A 21,354-nucleotide genomic window follows, 5' to 3' on the forward strand; every position below is an offset into this window, starting at 1 on the left:
AGGTCTTCGGCAACCCATGCTTGCCGTGAAGATCCGGGGTAGAATAGGTCTTCGGCAACCCATGCTTGCCGTGAAGATCCGGGGTAGAATAGGTCTTCGGCAACCCATGCTTGCCGTGAAGATCCGGGGTAGAATAGGTCTTCGGCAACCCATGCATGCCGTGAAGATCCGGGGTAGAATAGGTCTTCGGCAACCCATGCATGCCGTGAAGATCCGGGGTAGAATAGGTCTTCGGCAACCCATGCATGCCGTAAAAGGTGACTATGCTTGTCCTAAGAAGCGACTAACGGGATCGCATGGTCAGACTCGTTGACTTCGTTGATGCATGTCATCGTATCCCAATTGCGCAGATCGATTCTCATGATGTCAATCACTTGATTGTCTGGTCCAGACTCGATTATTTACAGACCGCCGTCATATAGGTCGACTATTGCTGAGTGTGGTGTTAAACAACAAACAAATAAATATATATAAATAAATATATGGCACCACGAAAAAGACGTTACGTTATGTATTTGCATGATTTGTTATTTTACACGACAAGTTACTTTTTTTACATTTTCAACGTTTATTTGCAGTCAAGCATGACCTGACAGCCATTGCTGTGTACATAACGTTAAAGCGATGTGTGATTGACTTGACAGTTCATGTCACACTGGCACTATTGTCGACATATCGTGAGTAGGTAAGGTCTGTCTGACACAGATTTGAATGTAAGATATATCTAGTGTGTCAGTCTGATGTGGGAGGAAAGCCCGAAGTGATGCAGGTCTCAGTCGTTTACCTCTTTGGTGAAATCCACGAGCACGGGTATGGTGCTGACAGACGAAGAACCTAAAAAGGGAACATTTTGGATTCAAACTCACCATCAGCGAATGGTGGTACGGCCATGGGACGCAACTCTGCACAGAGACAAGACATCCATGCCCATTTGGTCTAGAATTGACGAGGGCACATAATACATCTATGAACGTCACATATACATGTAATAATGGATGAAAATATGACATGTGTCATATAAACATAAGGGGCAAGGGTGGCACAATCGTCTAAAACGCCGCGATTCGCTGTGTATAGTTGCCTCCCTTGGACACTTCCGAAACCTATGATTCCGGGTTCCAATCCCGGTGGAACTCGATTTTGTTTCTAGGTTTGTCAGCACCATGCTCGTGGGTTTCAAGTGGTAAACGTGTGAGACCTGCATCACTTCGGGCTTTCCTCCCACATTAAGCTGACACGCCGCGATATAACTGGAATACTGTTAAAAGCGGAGTTAAACCCAACTCACTCTCTCACTCACTCATATAAACATAAGAGATGAGAAAAATAACACCTTTATCATCCAAAACTGGCTCCAACGATCAAACGATATCTTCATTGTAGATATCACTGCAATGAAATTGCATCACAACGCTTTGCAGACCATTGTGACGTCATTGTTACCATGACGTCACAATCAAATGACATCACTAATGGCTCGGCTACTGAAGCTGTGAGCAGTACTTTTTTTCACTTAGACACTGCTTATTACTGTCCACAAACTAAAAAAGTTGAAAGAATGATGTTGGTTGATAAATATAATCTCAGCCTCGTGTCTTTTGACATCAAACATATCAACACTCGTTGATAAAAGTGGAAAAACTTCTTGACAAGCCTCGGAGTTTTTCCACTTTTATAAACTCGTGTTGATATATTTTATATCAAAAGACACTCGGTTGAGATTTTCTATTTAATCAACCATCCCGATTGCTATTATAAGCGAGCTTTAGCTCACAGTTGACCATGATGGGCCTATTTGAAATGAAATACTTAGAATTAATATTACAACTATATTAGTTTTTTAAACATTATTATCAATACACTGTTTAGACCAACCACAAAATATTTGTGATATGAATACTTATACCTACTTATTATTATTCAGAAGATTTAAAAGTAGCCCACGTAGAGTTATGAAAGATACAATCTACCAGACGATACATTTCTTTGTTGCTTGATTTGTTTTGACTTAAGCAGCCGTGAAACAATGACAGGATTCAGGCACAAAGAACAACTCGAAGATTGAAGACGTGATAAAATTGTAAATCATCACTAGAAGCGACCGCATCCTGCCTAAAGCAAATCTTTGTCTCCAGGTCGCTAAATGTCCCTATAACTCACAGACGGGACATCATTTCCCCCAGAACATTTGTCATTAACAGAGTTTCCCTTCCGTTATCTGGTTATCGTTACAAAGTGGTCTTATCGACGATGTTCAATACCGCTCCAGCTACCGGCGGAGGAATACGTGGCCTCAAACAGTGACAGATGCGAGGTAGTGATGCGGTCGTGGCGGACTAACTTCTGAAGGAGTATGTAAATTTGCATAATAAACGCTGGGTGAGGTTGTGAGATATAAACGAGTGGCGAGTCGTATGGATTAAAGGAGCAGTGATAACGCTACCTCTCGCTTGCCTGTTGTTAAAGGGGACAGTTAACGCTATCTTGGTTCCATCCGGATATAGTTTAACATTAATGGCAGGAACTTGCTCTCTGCTTTTGGACTAGAAAGTTTTCGCTCTCGGCATATGCTCCAAACAGTGACATCTTTTGGAGCAAGTTAAAAACATAATAAGGTATGTAATTTTTGTTTCTTTAATATATTCTGATTCACAATGTATGTTTTAATTACTGCACGACTCGTCGCCAGGGGTTGACGATACCGCCCATGTTTGCATCGTTACGAATTTAGAAAAATATTAAGTATTTTCATTTTCATTTTCCATCGAAAAGAATACACGATAGGCTGAGCATTTGATATTCTGACAAATTGATGAGAAAGTGCACTCAGAAATCAAACCACACAACAAAATAATTTTGACATCGGAATATTTTCATAGATATTTCCCCCTAGAAGCCGAGAAGAAAAGAATGATTTGTTGTTTATTATTTTTTAATAAAACGTCTATATTCTTGTGCTTCATTCAGTAGGAATCATTCCATGAATGTAAACATTTGGTTATGCTCTCCATTTTCCCGTTTTCAATTTAATAGTAATTTGTCATCAGTAATATTTTCCGATTTGTTTATTTTTTCAATTTGTTATTCATAAAAAGTACGTCGTGGAAGATCTTTATTGGTATAACACATTTATAATGGTGATGTAGGTGTTAAATACTCCTATATTTATATAGCTATTTGAATGCATTTAAAAGAATTATATCATTGAAAACCGATATTGCTCACTGTGAATTGTAAGGTGTAACTGTCGCTTGATGCATAATCTGCACTAACGGTTGCTTGCTGTAGATTAGTTTGACAGACAACAGACTTGATAGTTGACTTGTGTAATAATATACGTACACGTCTTGAAATTGTTCAATTTTGTCCACAAGTAGTAGCATAACTGTCATAGATATAATTGTCCATAGCGTTATTTCACGATTAGTCATCCACAAGGGTATACCTTACTATAATGTGTCTAAAGTAGAAAACCATACCGGATTTGCAGACACGCGAATTACTGAGCGTATCTAACTACAGATTATATAGATTTACATTTATGAATAAAAAACAAATGCTAAAAACCATTGTCTATAGCAGAAGTTAAAATTATCAACGTCGTGGTAGTGGTAGTCGTTGTAGGTGTTGTTGAAGTTGAAGGCCATTATTAAACATAACGGAAAAAGACTCCATATTTATTTATTGAATAATGTTGCTCATAATAGTTACTATTTTATGGGGTTTTTTTTGTTTAACGCCACGCTCAGCATTTTCACAACTATATGACGGCGGCCTATTAATTATCAAACCTCGTCCAGACAATCCAGTGATCGGTAGTATGAGCCACTATCTACGCAACTATCAACCAAGACACCGAGCCGACCTCCGACCCATTAAGACCCCTCATACGTCCAGCATTGGTTGTTGAGGACCAAATCCAGCCTGGAATCCCCACGGGCTACTTTAAACATCTACAAATTGATAATGAAGTTTATTAAGTGATAAAAAGGCGGTCGGGTAGCCTGCTGGTTAAAGCATTCGCTCGTCACGCCGAAGACCCGGGTTCGATTCGATATGTAAATTGTGTGGAGCCCATTTCTGTTGTCCCCCGCCGTGATATTCCTGGAATATTGCTAAAAGCGGCGTAAAACCATACTCACTCACCTACTATTAAGTGATAACAAGACAAGGGGGAGACAACTGAGGCAGGGTTGTGTTTCATTTACTCTCTCAAGCAAAGGTGATGAAGCAACTGGGCCTCGATTCAACTTCGTACGGAGAGTGTTGAAAAAACCATTCACCTTGAAATCTACAGTGAAATGCTTTCATTGTCACCCATAGTGGGCGGGGTGGGCAAGCGGTCAAAAGCGTCAGGCTAGCATGCGCCAGGTACTGAGGTATCCCGCTAGTGACTGGGTTGTTATACAGCCTTGGGACCAACAATGTTTCCAGGTCCTTGCAGTGTTGTCACTACCCCTAGTGCACAGTACAGTCACCATGCACACTCGCTCGTCCGATGGTAGATGACCAAATGGTGGAAACACGAATACGTACATACACCCGAAACCCAAGTGTCAAAACGTGTGGTGTCACCCTGGGCAAGTGACGTAGTTCAAATGTGCCTCTGTTCACCCAGCAGGGAATGGGTACCCGATATGTGAGGTGGATGTAAAAACAGTCTAGCGCCCCTGGGCTGCTTAAGTTGTATACTCCCCAGGGAGTTGAGAATGATAACTGGAACGCAAATGTATCCACTGGTCGGAGATAAAAACAGCCTTTGAGCGGATACTAGTACCTGGATACCTGCGGTATATATAGTTTAAGACAATGAACATGTTTAGGGCTTTGAGACAAGCTACTTTTTCATATATATAACCAGTAATAATGCAACGTTAAGAGTGAGTGAGTTGGGTTTAACGCCGTTTTAACAGTATTCCAGTTATATCACGGCGTGTCAGCTTAATGTGGGAAGAAAGCCTGAAGTGATGCAGGTCTCAGACGGTTACTACTTCCGTGAAACCCACGAGTACGGGTATGTTGCAGACAAACCTAGAAACATAATCGGGGTGAACCGGGATTCGAACCCACAATCATAGGTTTCTGGCGTGAACCAAGGGACGCAACTCTGCACAGGGAAATGCGGCGCCTTAGACGACTGGGCCACCCGTGCCCCCGAAGCGTTAAGAACGTAACAAATTGAAGTCGCGTGTTAGATGTGCCATGAATATCATTAGCAAAAGTACAATAACATATAAATAAAATGTATAATTGACAAAAATAACAAGTTTATATTCATATAACTGACTATCAACCCAAATAAAACCTTCGCACAGCGACATCGTGTACTTCGACACCGTGAGGGAAACTGCCGGGCAAAAACCTACTTGAAAAAATTACGAAAGTTGTCAAAAACATTGCCAGGCTGAATAGGCACCGAAACACTGCAAACGTTAGGTCCAAAACACAACTATGATACCCGTATCAAATAATCACCATCACAAACCATTTCTTGTTTGTGTCATGCTTAGCCAGACCGCCTCCGTGGTCGGAGAGCGGAAGGTTCGGGGTTCAATCCCCCGCCGCGTAATACCAAAAGACAATAAAAGATGATACTTGTTGTTACCCTGTCTGGCGCTCGGCATTAAGGGGCTAAAACAAGGACTGGTCGGCTCGGAGTCAGTATACTGTGTCTGAGGGGGGTATTCATGTTAAACTGCGGCATGGTATCTCAGTGAGCTAGCACTATAAATCGGCATCAGTCCGGACCAGTACAAGCAGACACACACGTGAATGCACGTCGCTATATGAGTGCAATAATCTTGGACGCGACGTTAAACCCAATTTCACCACCTCACCTTATGCTTAGCCACCATCAAACATGGGAGTGTACTTTCTTTTGCCAAGCTGTTCAGACCAGGCCAGTAAAACACATCGTCCTATTGCGGCTCTTCTGGATCTTAACTAAATAAACACACATAAATAAAGAATTATTCCACCGACCTCGTGAAGTGGAATGTCTTAGGCTCTAGGCCATATCCACTTACTTGTGCCAACACGAATAAATTGATTGCATAGATTATTATTCTATTCCTTTCTTTGTTTTTCACAGAGAAGCGTCATGTCTCTACGACATAATCAAGAATGACTTTTTATTTATTGGGTAGAATAATCCTTTAATTTCACTCATAATCATTTAAGTCCTTTTAATCATCCGCGATCGATGTTGCAATGTAATTCATCTGTCCTAAATTCGATCACCGTGTAATTCATCTGTAAAATCGTCCGTGCTAAAAATCCACTCAGATCCAGTTCCAAATATTTGAGAAACCCGTTAGAATTGTTGTTGTCTTCCGTGTTGGCCGCTTAAACCACGCCATATGTGCAGTGAAGATTCGGCTCCCAATTAAACCAAACGCAGAAAAGTCGCCCTAACATCGCGACTCAATAGCCGGCACGCGCCCGGACCTCGATCCGGTATTGTCTGCGCGTGCAGTTCTTTGAAGTTGCCGATCACATCTGTCCGGTTTTTACGAGTGATTTCTCGTGTTATGATATATCGCCGTTATTGGCGACGGGGAAAAATCATGTAAAACATTTAATATTTTCCTTTACTATGTATGACTAGTCGGCTTTGTCAACGTTAGATATTGTTAATTTACTGGAATATTTGTATTTATGGGTTAAACACCGAGTGTCAATTTGTGACGTGCCCTGATATAGGTAGAAGCGTCCGCTTATCATGAATACCTAGAACGTCACTTTGTAAAAGCAATATAGACGACGAATACGAGATTATCATTCTTTGTCCCCGATATCAATTCATCCGATTACGACATCTATACATGTTATTAATTATCATTTAATTTTAAAGTTTGTACATTTATTAGAAGTGACCAACTTTGTGACTTAATCTTTCCAAGTGTGTTCATTATATCATAAAGGGGACAAATAGAATTGATTTCGATAATTAATTAACTTTGGTAACCTCATGGACTGTAGTTTCGGTGGGGAAGTGTAGATTAGCTCTAAGTAATTGTACTTGCTGTGCGCAATGCTGTTGGTGTTTTGTTTGTTTTTGCCAACCACTTTTGACCCGTGTCCCATGAAATAAACGTTGTCTTGTCACATTAAACACCCGTCACAAACACATGCAAAGGCAAGTCAGTTATTCACCAGAAAAGAAAACACGGGAAGATAAGGTACATGTCAAAATATGGAATTGCATCGGACATCATTTTTGTCACTGATGCGGCTAATTTTGAAGTGTCCTCCACATTTCTACCATGAAACTTTCTGAAAGCTTTACTGAGGCCTTGAATGTTGTAACCTTGATCAAACAACGTATAAAAAGTCCTATGAAGCTCTTTGAAAGGTCTTCTTAGGTGAAATGGTGGGAGCGGGGATATCGCGTTCAGTGTGATTGTGCGTGTGCGTGTGCGTGTGCGTGTGCGTGTGTGTGCGCTTGCTTGTACTAGTCCAGACTAATACCTGTTAAATAGTGCTAGCCTACTACAACACCATGCCGCAGTTTAACATGAATACCCAACTAAGACACAGTATACCGACTCCGTCTTCTATCCCATCAATCCGCCAGGCAACAAGTACCATCTTTTAACGTCTTTGCTGTGATGAGGATGGGGATCGAACCACAAACCGTCTGGGCAGACGCTCTATCCTCTTGATGGCGGAGACGGTCCCTACCACGACAGCATGTGACGCCGACCGTCCTCTCGACCACCTGTTTGTCTGTTTCAGACTCGATTATTTACAGGCTGCTGTGACATGGCGAGCGTAAATAACACAAAAAACAATGTACATACGGGTACCGTTATTACGCTTCACAAAGAATGTAACGTACATCAAATGTAATTTTATAACTATTGGTAAATTTCACAGACCGTGCCACATCCATATTTACAATCGCTGTGACGAACTTCGAGTAAAATCTGAATAATAACTGCGCCATTCAAACGTTAAAATAGTTTTTGGATCAGAAAATATGAACACAATCAAGAGTCGCCAATACTGTTTCAGCAAAACTTTCATTGTTCACACATGTTTACATTACATCCATGTCTTATGAAATTGAACAATGTATATACATTAGCAATATTTATTTTCTAAATTGTCATATTGTTTTGAATTATTCGAATGTTTTTTGGTCAAGATGATTAAAAATACTTTCAATAAGTATCTATCTCTGTAATCTAACCATCAGAACGAAATTGAGATAGTAATTTTGTCAAACATGTATTGTTATCTTTTAATAAGCTTGAGAACGATATAAGTTTGTTGTTATTCCTTTGATTCTTATATTTACATTACATCTGATATTTCAGTATTGTAGAATATCGCCACTGTGCCTACCAAGCTCTCGATCTTTTCTTCTATTTACGTAATTCGTGATAAGATCGATAATCGAGAAATGCTCCCACGACACTCGCGGACAATTGTCTTCTAATTAATCCAAGTGAACAACACCGTCACTGTGATGTCGACTCCCAATACCCCGGCAGATGGGGCTCATGCAAGTAAAATAATTTACGCACTTGAAAATAAACAGAGTAAAAAGTGTCTTTAATCATTCATATTTGCCAGGCCTGGTCCTGAGTCACTGGTACCAGCTAAGGGCACGGGAAGCTGGCCTGAATAATGCATTGTGGTGTGTGGCAGGGGGGTCTTCTCACGCCTTCGCCTTTATTACTAAGATCAATTGTTTTCGTTGAAAAGTATTAACATAATCCAATCCAATTGTGTTTTAACTTTTAGCTTGGGACATTTTTGTGTTACCATTTCTATTTTTCATTTATGATGATTAAAAATATTTTCAAAACATTTGATATAATAACCAAAATATATTTTAATGACTGGGATTATTTGTATAATGTCTAAAACAGGAAGTATTGAATATTACCTTACAATTCATAACAAAATATTTGTACTGATTTATACGTCAAATATGACAGCATAGTTGATGTGTCAATATTACCCGCATAAAAAGGCTTTGTTTTCAAATAATGAAAGTTTTTGAAAAAATAATGATAAAAAGGGCCATAACCCAAATAACATAATCACCAAAGCTCAATATACTTCATTTAGATTCATTCATATTAAAGTAAATCAAATATCATTATTCCTCGTGATCGGGTTGAGCATCAATTTAGGTTTTAATACATTGTTTTTCGCCAAACAAGTATGCAGATTGACAAAAGAAATTGATGGGATAAGGAAACGCACTTTTACCATTTGTTGGTGATATAAAAGTAACAATTCAAATCAAGCCGGTTCTAACTAATGCATGTCATCAATTCATTTCACTGGGTAATATCCCATTTAATGTACAGTTAGATCAAAACAAGGGGGGTAATTACAGTGCGTCTGAATGTGCACGTTGGCCCTAATGAATCAGACATTGTCAAAAGCGTCCCATGGGGATTCCCCGTCTGTCACGTGACACAAATCGGGGCTGACTATTTGAGCTTGATTAGGTTTGTGAGACTGGGGTTCTTCTAGAGGGGCTATTGTTTTACGTGTCGGGGCATTGTCCCGCCACGAGGTGTGACGCTGAAACGCTCCTTAAAATCAGGGGAGGCAACTCATGCATAACTAATCTGATTACCCATCAGCGTCAAGTAATTAGAGTGTTGATTGGATGATCCGGCACACCAATCAGAGAAATCTATTTAGAATGTTTGGATATTGTCCAAAGCTTTGCTCAACATTCATTTACAAATAATAATGTTCAATCTCAAATGTCTACCAAATGATGGTCCCGAAGCATCTGATTGTAAATTGAATGACTTGTAATATTACATAATAGTCATGTGCGTAAATACGTTACACCTGTTTTAATCATAGGAACCGTTTGGTCTGTTGTGAATTCAAAGGTCTGCGGTGGAAATTGTCATTGATGGAGAGAGTGTGTCTGTTTTTACGCATCTTTTGCAATATTCCACCAATATTAGCAGGCGGAAACCAGAAATTCCACATGCGGGGAATCAAACCCGGGCTTAAGGCTTGACGACCAGACAGTTTCATCACTAGGCTACGTTGATGCGTGGTTAGGGTCGATTTCCGAAACGTGACCGAGTTTGGAATTAAAATATAACGGTAAACCAACTTCAGAACAGTGTGACTTTTTGATAGAATACGCCACAAGACTCAGATTTGACAGCTGCGGAATATAAAACCTTTTATTTCAGAACAGCCTACTTTTTTGTTATCTTATAAAGCAGTTTTATGTATCCTTTGAATCAATTCTGAAAGAATCGCCACGATGACAAATGACATTCGACAAGATTCGGTTTGGTATAACTGTTTTCAATGTTCATTGTCCCATTCGATAAAGTAATAATACTAAACGTAATTTGATCGATCGTAAAAAGTCCAATCAATCAGCTGATACATGCGCCTCACGTGTTGATCCTCCTGTCAATAGCTTTCTGTGAACTTTGAAAAGTGATAAACAAAAAGCTAGAAATTTTTATTAGAGTTGGCAAGATTAAAAGTTAATTATACTAATGAACAGAATCAATGTCACTGAAAAGAGCGCACGCGACACACAGGAGTCGGAAACAGGGGCAGATGGCGTCTCGTGGTTTCCACCAGTCACGTGCTATGACGTCATCAAATATTGTGTCATACACGGATAAATAACGTTATGAATACAAATATTATAATATTCGGTTTGGTTCCCAACTTGTTTTTCGTTCCCACATTCACGTACGTTATATTTGCGGATTTAATCCTACTTAACGAGGCTAAAATCTATAATGAAATGTCAACCCTATCGTCAGTCGTTACCGCAAGCGCAAGCCAAGTGGAAGGCAATATTGTAGGCAGCATTGAGTTTTTCTCCTATTCTCAAGTGCATGTGAATATAACTTAGCGCTTAAAGAACTATGTAAAAAAATATGGTATTACGGATGGACGAAACATTAAAGTTTATGTTGGACTAAATGACCCACTCATGTATATAATACTACTGCGACCCGAGATGTTTGTTTGTTTTCTTTGTATTGTGGTTTCTGTTTGTTGTTTAACGCCGCACAAAGCAAGATTAGAGCTATATGACGGCGGTCTGTAAATAATCGAGTCTTGACCAGACAATCCAGTGATGGACACCATGAGCATCGGACTACGCAATTGGGATCGATGACATGCATCAACCAAGTCAGCGAGCCTGACCACCCGATCCCGTTAGTCGCCTCTTACGACAAGCTTAGTCGTCTCTTACGGCAAGCATAGTCGCCTTTTACAGCAAGCATGGTTGCTGAAGACCTCTCCCTCCCGGATCGTCAGGGTCAGCCCGAGAGGTAACCTGTGCTGTGTGGAAAACTGAGATTAGAATAATCATTGCTGATTGGTTGATATTTATGGTTGTGGGGTGACATGGGGTTTAACGACAGTTATCGTTATTGTTATTGTTCTTATATTGCGACGGACCGCCGTGGTCTCGTAGTAACGCGTCATCCCGGAGAGCGGAAGGCCTTGGGTTGATCCCCTGATGCGTTATACCGAAAGATATTAAACTATGTTACTTGTTGTTACCCTGTCTGGCGCTCGACATTAAGGGACTAAAACAAGGACTGGACGTTGATCGTGGTGTCGACCACCTGTGGATGTGGTTCAGTTGAATCATTTACAGGCTACCGTGATATAGCAAGCGTAAATAACACGTCTTTAAGGCGCTGGATCTACTACGTCCACGTCATCCCAATGAGTTGGGCTTTCGACCTCTGAACAATATTTCAGTTACATCTCAGCATGCCACGGGTAGGCTCGGTGACTCAGTTGCCTACTGTCATCGTACCATGGTAGTTATCATTACTGATAAAATTATTAATCACTGGATTGACTAGACTGTTTCGATTATTTACAGGACGCCGCGATATAGCTGAAATATTTTTAACTGCGTTAAAGAACATTCGCTCAATACGGTTTCAATCATATTGGTTTTAATATTCTCATGGAGATATGAAGTTCGCGGTCCAGCCAATTTTTTTTAAATATGGTGAATTCCATAACTCCTACATGAAGATTGGCAACAATCGGATTTCACCTAAAAAATAAGACCACTGTTTCCTATTTCCGTTTGGGCGAAGAGCCAGACACGCAAACGTTTCATTAGTTGTAACGAGCTTATTACATGCCGGAAGTGACAGCTTAGTGGAGCATGCCGGGACGGCTTGTAGCGGTTCCTCGATGAACAAGTCGACTCCTAGCGCAGGATGAACACCGTGGTAACACTATTCCTACAACGGGTCAGACTACTGGTATCAGTGCCGGGTCAGGTTACAGGTTCGTCAACTTGGGTGCAATATTGCCAAAAGTGATGCGACATCATGCTCACTCTCTCACTGGAATGAACCGGTCTGTGTGGGTTTGGAAGCTGACATGAGCAGTTTATGAGTTGTGTTTTATACTTCCAAAAAAAACGTTAAGGACAACCCGATTCGGGTTATGCTTCACTTGTTTCAAGTGATAGATGTTTGTTTGGCTGATGGTACATCTTAAAGTGACTTGTATTTAAACGCCATCTTTATTAAATATTTTTTACTCGCTTCCATCTACTTGTGTGAACGCTAGGTATTTTCATGTATGTTGAATACATTGCAGCTGATTAACGGACCGTGCAAGTGTGTCGCTGCAAGAATATTAAGCAACAAGGCTTTTTTTTCATAAAAAACAGACACGAGCCATGGATAATGGACAAATAACTATATTGGGCCGACAGCGACTTGTGTTTTTCCAAAGTGGTAAACATGTACGTCCTGGGTCACTCTAACATAAATAGAGATTATTACAGGAGCAAACGAGTGTCAGAGTTCTTGTATTTACCGAGCGAGAGCGAGGATAATACATGAATACTTACAAGAGTTTCGTAAAATCGGTATGACACACATTTGAGTGTAGTAATGTCTTTATTACCAATTATATCTTAATCCTTTTGAGCTATTCTTTACTAAAATAAATTATCACCACCGTTGTCCTAGGAAACAACAATTTGCCGAATGACGTCATCAATCCTCAGCTATGGCGTCATTTCTAGTGTGACGTCACAATGAGAATCAAATGATGTAACAATGCCGTCCGGATGACGGAAACAATGCACTGGTGTTTGAGAGGTGATATTTGCACGCGTGTCTTTTAACACCACACTCAGGGCTATTTCAGATTATGACGGTTTCGGCCTGAATATAATCAAATCCAGTGATCAATATTGTGAGCAACCATCCACGCCGTCGGGTAACGATGACACGCCACCAACCAAGTCACCGAGCATGAGAACCCAATCTATTCAGTCACCTCTTACGTCCTGTATAGGTTGGGGACTTTTTCTAACCCGGAATCCAACAGGGGGGAGTGGAACGTGATATATTGAGCAATGAGCGGAACCCAAACTATATCCATGATGCTTCTTCTATTAAAGGGCCGGGGGAGTAGCTGAGGGATTATAGCGTTCGCTTGTCACCCCAAAGGCCCCGGTTCGATTTCTCCAATTTCTGGTATCCACCGCAGCGATAGTACTGCAATATTGCTAAAAGCGGCGTAAACTCATACTCACGTCTTCATTTTGTATTCATATGGAACAGTAAAATGGTTTAAGTCTTCAGGGGACACGCGCCGACACAGACAACTTGTTATTTTGGAGATTAAATAAAAGGCTATCACAGCATGTTTATTTGCAATTTTTCACTCTCTGTCATTAATGTAATGCCACTTCTCCTGAAAAGTGTCTCAAGAAATAAATCACTTTTAAGGGCCTGTCCTTTTAGATTAACAACACTGGAAGAATGAACAGTCTCGAGTATAATCAAACAAGCGCCCGATATGAGACACCCGACAAAATCAATCGGACGATATCGATCATCTGTATCGATGTTTACTTTTCTCATCTCTCGCTGGGCTGAGAGGGGATGCCAGATCGAGGGTTTCAATTTATCACCTTCTGTTTATTGGCATTAACAAAGCTCCACTATACTCAAGTCCTATGCAAACCACACGTCTGGGAGATTGTGGCATTTATATGACTTTGTGAGCAGAGAAAATGCTTTGAGATTTAGTTTATGATCAGTAATTGCCTGAATGGTCGTAGCGTTTTCATAACAGGTTTTGCAAATGCAGTTCAGGTGTTTTATTAAAGATGCGGTTAATTATTTGAGGGGGAAGTGGTTGGAGATACAATGTGTTGCCGTGTTTTATTAAAGGGAGCTAGGCACAGAGACACTGACGGCCCAGCCGGTTTGAATCAAGTCATTCAAACACAACTTAACCTGTCACTAACTGACAATTAATGATGTTTATTCTAGCAATACGCGGTGTCCCAAATTAAACAATTGTGCTTCATTTTACATATGAAAACATTTACATCATATAGGCCTGGGCTCTTTTGCACAAAGCATCGCACCACTAAGAGTGTAAACATTACTTTACTTGTCTGCTAACTGACAATTAATTATGTTGAATCTAGCTATTCGCGATTAGCCACAATAAACAAAGATGCTTCCTTTTACATATGAAAACAATTACATCATAAAGACCTGGTGCCTCTTGCACAAAGCGATCGTACCACTAACACGCGTGCAAACACTAATTTACTTTTCTGCTAACTATGTGAAAGTTGGGACAGACAGACATTTAAAGATTTTAATTGTGTCTCACTCGTAGGATATATGGTTAAAATATATTTGTCCGCACAGAAAATACCAACGACCAATCGCCAGCGATTTACGAGATATATATTATCAAAAATACTTCCCTTTAATGTGTTCTGAATGTTTCATCATGCTTTTTCAGCCAGATTGTAATTCTTTTCATTAAGAGCTACCTGTTTGAGCACGATGTCAAATGTGTCTTTGTAGGCAGGTCGTAGACGATCGAAATCTGATTAAACCACAAGCAGGAAACGGTGGAAAGAAAAGGACCATATTGTAAATAAACTGGTATTCGAACCCACTCGTATTCGATTCATCGGATCCTGTCACAACTAAGAAACACAACTGTGCTCAGCGCATAGTGGCGCCCTAGATAAATGGACCACCCATTGTATTTGCAGTCAGAAAGAGATGACCTCATGTGGTATACATAGAGAATTTCCTTTGCCACTTTTATCAACGAGTGTTTATATATTTGATATCAAAAGACACGAGGGTGAAATTTCATTTATAATCCAACATCATTCTTCCAACCTTTTCAGTTTGTAGACAGTAATTAGCAGTGTCTTCGGTGTAAAAAATACTGTAAACAGCTTCAGTAGCAGAGCAATTGGTGATGTCATTTGATTGTGACGTCACAATGGTCTGCAAAGCATTGTGATGTAATTCCATTGCAGCGATATTTACAGTGTAGATATCGCTTGATCTCATCCAAGCGATATCTCCTGTGGGAGCCAGTTTTGGATGATACATGACATGGATTTACTGAGCTATTCCGCATGTAATGCGTGTTATAGATGGAAGCATGAGTTTGGTATGAACATTTGCGACTGATGAGAAGGGGCCTTATGGGTGCTAGGATACAATTGTGCTGCGACGTCATAGAGACGTCTGACGTCAACTTACTTCATTAAAAATCGCCATGTGTGTGAACTGTACAAAAATATCTTATTTCTCTCTCCTTTGTTCGTAATGTAATAAAACAACATTTCAAAACCGTTCACTATATACGTCTACTGTCAATAAATCAGACATTATTTCTAAAAACGTCAATTATTTTTTAACTGTTATAAGGTGGAAAATGAGTCCAAATTATTGATGCCATGTATCTCTGTCATAAATAAGAACTGAAGCTTGTAAATTGTATGTTTGTGTTCCTTAGATAATGTAGTTTTGAGAAAATATGAATAAGTGCGTTTGTTTGTTTGTTTGTTTGTTTGTTTGATGTTTAACGCCGCACTCAGCAATATTCCAGCTATGTGACGGCGGTCTGTAAATAATCGAGTCTGGACCAGACAATCAAGTGATTGACACCATGAGCATCGATCCACGCAAATGGGATACGATGACATGCATCAACCAAGTCAGCGAACCTTACCACCCGATCCCGTTAGTCGCCTCTTACGACAAGCCTAGTCTCCCTTTACGGCAAGCATGTGTTGCTGAAGGCCTATTCTACCCCGGATCTTCACGGATCTATAATTAGAAGTGAAAATGTTTGTACCAATAAGGTCTCTTGTCACATGTGTGTGTTCGATGTGTCAGGCCGCACTTTGTAATATTCAAACTTTGTCCAGTAATCTGTAACTAATCGTGTCCGGACCAGATAAACCAGTGAACAGTACTATGAGCAACATGCCACGCCTCCGGGGTACGTCGGGAAAGTCTCTAAGGCAAGCATAGGTTACCGGACTTCCCATAGGGATAATTTACATGTATCCAAGATTATTCCAATATTGTTAATATGAAGCATTTCCTGATCGAGCAGAAAATATTAGTTTCCAATCTTTCCGAGAACTGCCTTGAAGTTGTCTATAAGTAAAAACATTTGGTTATTGTCATATGAACAGAAGTCGGGTTAAAATGGTAAAAATTAACCAAAATGGAACAAGTTGCGATGGATACCAATTCCTTAATCACTTATTACCACTGACTGAATCGGAGTAAGATACTTATTTTCTTAAGGTACAATGTTCGCAATTTTCCTATTTAAACATTTTAAGAACATCGAAAGATTGTGCACAAGTAATCATAAGTAATCGTTCCCTCCCATGGATTTACAAATATATACGTAATTAATATATTAAATATCAGACAAGAGACAAGAGAACTAGAAAAACGCATTTACATTTTAATCATTCACTCAAACCATTTTGTTTTGAATTTGTCTCCATTTAGATAACTTTATTAATGGTGTGTAATATGCTCAGTTTTTCTCATTAAGCGGACAGTTATAATAACAGTTAATTATGCCTTGTATGTTATTCCTAAGTTCTAATCTCTGACAGCTTCAGGACCAAACACAAGCACCAAGTCGGTATGGGTTTTGGCTGTTCTATAAGCGTTCTGTAGTAGTTAATATCTAATTACGATTCTGCTCTTTATAATCTAATTAAACAGTATCATTAAGAATATTTGCATTAGCCAAAAATACGCGCACAAAACCTGAAAAAGTCAGGCGAGAAGAGTAATTGTCCTACAGGGGCTTAGTATAAAAGGGAGGCAACTGCTACACAGGGGCTTGTTAATTAACTTTCGTATGAAACCCGAATAATGCAAACAACAAAAATGAGAAATTTCCGTTATTCACTATAAGGAAGGGAGATAATTGATTAAGGAAAGAATTGTTACGCCATGGTGTAGAAATACCGCTTGTGACAATGCACCCGCCCCAGCCTACACAAAATGAGATGAACTCCCGTCCGTCTCCGTCCGCCTCCAGGCCTTAACACAGCACGTGCTCTATTCAGCGCGCGCAGTGAGGCTTGGCGAGGACAATCGCCGCGAAGAACAGCATCTGTCGGGGTAGAGATGGCCAAATGGTGGCCCGTTTATGTCGACACAATATCCACTCCAGCTTATCATAGGTTCTATAAAAGTACACTTGTAGTTGCAATGATACAAATTTATATGAAGTAGAAATGTTTTCAGTAAATGTATTATTGGTATATACACTAGTATTGCAAATGGATCTATGCGCGGGACTCTTCATTGGAACTGCAGAACAGGAGGGAAATGGGCCTTATCATACAAATTGCAATATTCAAGCGACATCACTGGGAAAAAGAAATAATCGGCTTTGTACACTGGAGCAATATTGGACCTCAATATGAAAACACCCTACAATATATCAAATATTGTGTCAATGTAGTCCTTGTGCATTTATCTCTTATGAAAATCCGGGTTAGGATTTATCTTTCAGCAACCCATGTTTTGTTTGTTTGTTGTTTAACGCCGCACTCAGCAATATTCCAGCTATATGACAGCGGTCTGCAAGTAATCGAGTCTGGACCAGACAATCCAGTGATTGACACCATGAGCATCGATCCACGCAATTGGGATCGATGACATGCATCAACCAAGTCAGCGAGCCTGACCACCCGATCCCGTTAGTCGCTTCTTAGGACAAGCATAGTCACCTCCTACGACAAGGTCTCTGTATATGGTCTCTGATACATGTCACCGTATACCAGTTGCGTGGTATTGCTGAGTACGGCGGTGAACAACAAACAAATCACGTGCACTTCTTTATTGCCAGGAAACTATATAACTTATGACATGATGGTATGGTGATCAATTTCTTTATCATAAGTTGATAATACAACGAATAAGTCCATGTAGCGCTAGTTCCACATCACTGAGGGACATGCTCAATGCGCAACACGAGGCACAACACGAGGCATAACATACACAACCGGGCCCGTGAAGAAGCGACTATGCTTGTCGTAAGAGGCGACTAACGGGATCGGGTTGTCAGGCTCGCTGACTAGGTTGATGCATGTCATTGTATCCCAATTAGATCGATGCTCATAATGTCAGTCACTGAATTGTCTGGCCCAGACTCGATTATTACAGACCGCCGTCATATAGCTCTAATATTGCTTAGTGCGGCTTTAAACAACTAACAAACAAGTAAATAAATACTAGTAAACAAGTTAACTTATGTGTTTGTTTGTTGTACCACACCGCATTCATCACTAATCAAGCTATATGACAGTGGCATGTATATAACCAAATATGGAACACACAAACCAATGATTGGTATTATGAGCAACGATCAATACCGTCGGGGTACGGTGACCCACAATCAACCATTCACCCACCATGACCACCTGATCCACGAAGTCGCCTCTTACCAGCAGACCAATTCTGGCTGAGAAAAGGATATGGAATTATTTTAATGATATTAATGCCAACATGTTAAGAACATATAGGCAATGCCAGCATGCGTTGTAGAACTATATGTTTAAATGAAGGTAAAATGTAGGTTCTTGAGCCAAGTTTAGAAGTGGTTCTCTCCCCACTGCAGTAGAACCATCACAGTTGATCTACCACAAACTACATTTAATTGATTACCATCATTCTCTGAGTATTAATAAGATACAATACAGATTGATAGTCTAAAAAGAATTTTATCTGGAACGTCGTTATACATGTAGAAAACTTTCTCTCATGTCCTAGTTCTATATAAACATCATGACAAGGTTAAACACAACTGCGAATCAATTTTCTATATACACTGATTGCATGGCCGTATTTATGTAATACTGTGGCACCCATTTATTTATCATGATTATGAAGTTGTTATGGAAGCCTTTTAGGGCCATTTGTTTTTTTTGTTTAAAACAATTCTTGAATTTTCAAGGTACTAATCTGAAATTTCAAGATATATACTTCGTTGAAATTTTTAGTTACAATCTTTAAATTTTAACTAATTATATTTAAATTTCAAGATTATAACTTAAAATTTCAACGCAGTATCTTGAAATTTCAAAGAAAAAAAAGACAAATGGCCTTAAGAGGCTTCCGTAAGTTGTACAGCTTTTATAAATTATCTTATTGATGTTTTGACCGTGTCTCTTACGCTTTTTACCCATACATTGTAATCAGCATCTATTGCAACCAAACCATTATTAAATAAATAAAACTAAATTTAAAATTTTGGAACTTTTGCAATAAACTATACGTGTTTGCTAATTTGGCAATGACACATTTTGTCTTTATTGGTCATTTTAATTTAATTGACTTTTTATGTCCCTTCCAGACAAGATGCCAATCAAAACAACAACAGTCGATGACCTGAAGATGGATGATGATTTCGATGAACCTCTCTCTGATATAGATCTCGACCTTGACCTTGATGATGACGATGACCTTGATGATGAAAGTGAAGGTGAGGATCGCCCCGACTCAACAACGGACGACAGAGATGGAAAGAAGAAAGAAAAGAGTTCGAAAAAGAAAGGGGGAAAGAAAGGCGATAAAAACTCTGACGAGCCTCGCGTACCCAAGAAACGGGGCCCCAAGAAAAAGCGAATGACGAAAGCCCGTCAAGCGAAACTGCGCCTGCGCAGGGTGAAAGCTAATGCACGCGAGAGGAACAGGATGCACGGGTTGAACTCTGCACTGGATGACCTCAGAACGCACGTGCCGTGCTACTCCAAAACTCAGAAACTTTCCAAAATTGAAACCCTGCGACTGGCAAGGAACTATATTTTCGTTCTGGGGGATATATTGAAGAACGGGGTTCGCCCTGATAGCGTGACGTTTGCCAAATCCTTGTCGAAAGGGATGTCACAGAACACAATGAATATGGTAGCAGGGTGTCTGCAACTCAATCCAAGAACCCTCCTCCCTGAAACCCCCTACCCCAAACCATACCAATTCATGTACGAAAACGCTAACGAGTTCAGTCCCTCCATTGGTAGCGACTCCTTCGCTCCAGCTTTCCCATCCATCACCGATCCCGGCATGCCTTGCGGTCAGCAGCGCCACCTATCTCCAGCCCAGTTATCTCCCTTCCAGCACCCTGCGCATGTCAACGTAACTGTGTCCAACCAAGGGATGCCCTACAACTCTATGCATCAAAGAAACAGCCATCATGGCGGAAACCGAGAGCCATCCCTCCCGACAGGCACAATGACGCCTTCGAACTACATGAGGTGCGACATGACTTCTTGCGAGGCGTACCCATCCATTCAACATCCGGGTCACGGTTACGGGGAAGTGGTTGTGGACAGCACCCAGGATTGCAGCCAGTATGTCCTCCCTGAGGACCTCGCGGACTTCCAGCCAGAACCAGTCCTCGAACACGAGTTGGGAGTCATCAGCTCCACCAGTGGTTTGTTCGACGTCAACGTATCCGGTTGATATGATGTCATAGTCACGCCCTCATCAACCAGTCCCTCCACCGCACACACACATCTTAGTACGTTTGGATGTAAAATGTTCTTTAATTAACATTAACCCGGCGGTAATTCTAGCAATAATCAGAAACGAACTACGCCGAAACTATGAATAATTAATGTAATGCACAGACACACACAAGTGGAGTGTATGAATATATGCCTCACTCGTCTCATTCCGGGACGCTCGGAATTTTAAATAGGGTGTAATTCGTAAACACTCGCACCTTTCCGTAAATTGTAACGACAGGTCCCGGAATAACCCGAGATGTCCCGAACTGTAAAGTGTGTGTGATGATGATACTTGTCTTTACATGTGTGACTTGAGTGATTACTGCTGTTCAATGCATTGTATAATCAAAGATGTATATTTAACAACCAGTGTATATAGAAGTATCAGGGGGTTTATACAGAACTCCCTAAAGATGGCAGGCGAAACATGTGTTTTGATTGCTTTATTCTTCCAGGTTAGGCGGAAACGGCTAACTTTTATTTATTTATTTTTTACGGGTTGTGCAATAATTGTTTTG

The 21,354-nt window shown here is 40.3% G+C and overlaps 1 protein-coding gene across 1 annotated transcript; it reads left to right on the forward strand.

Annotated features, from left to right (window-relative positions):
• The first annotated feature begins 2,436 nt into the window (after positions 1-2,436).
• Positions 2,437-21,000, forward strand: LOC139464253 (neurogenic differentiation factor 4-like). Its single transcript, XM_071245776.1, has 2 exons — positions 2,437-2,615; positions 19,684-21,000. The coding sequence occupies exon 2, from the start codon at positions 19,689-19,691 to the stop codon at positions 20,787-20,789; it is 1,101 nt and encodes a 366-aa protein (XP_071101877.1). The 5' UTR covers positions 2,437-2,615; positions 19,684-19,688; the 3' UTR covers positions 20,790-21,000.
• Positions 21,001-21,354: the final 354 nt, after the last annotated feature.

The sequence above is a fragment of the Haliotis cracherodii genome, unplaced genomic scaffold (assembly GCF_022045235.1).
Source record: "Haliotis cracherodii isolate W230 unplaced genomic scaffold, xgHalCrac1.p SCAF_17, whole genome shotgun sequence".
Lineage (NCBI taxonomy): Eukaryota > Metazoa > Mollusca > Gastropoda > Lepetellida > Haliotidae > Haliotis > Haliotis cracherodii.

What these genes read in the sequence shown, in the direction of transcription:
- LOC139464253 (XM_071245776.1), top strand. Translation starts at nt 19,689, where the DNA reads ATGCCAATCAAAACAACAACAGTCGATGACCTGAAGATGGATGATGAT.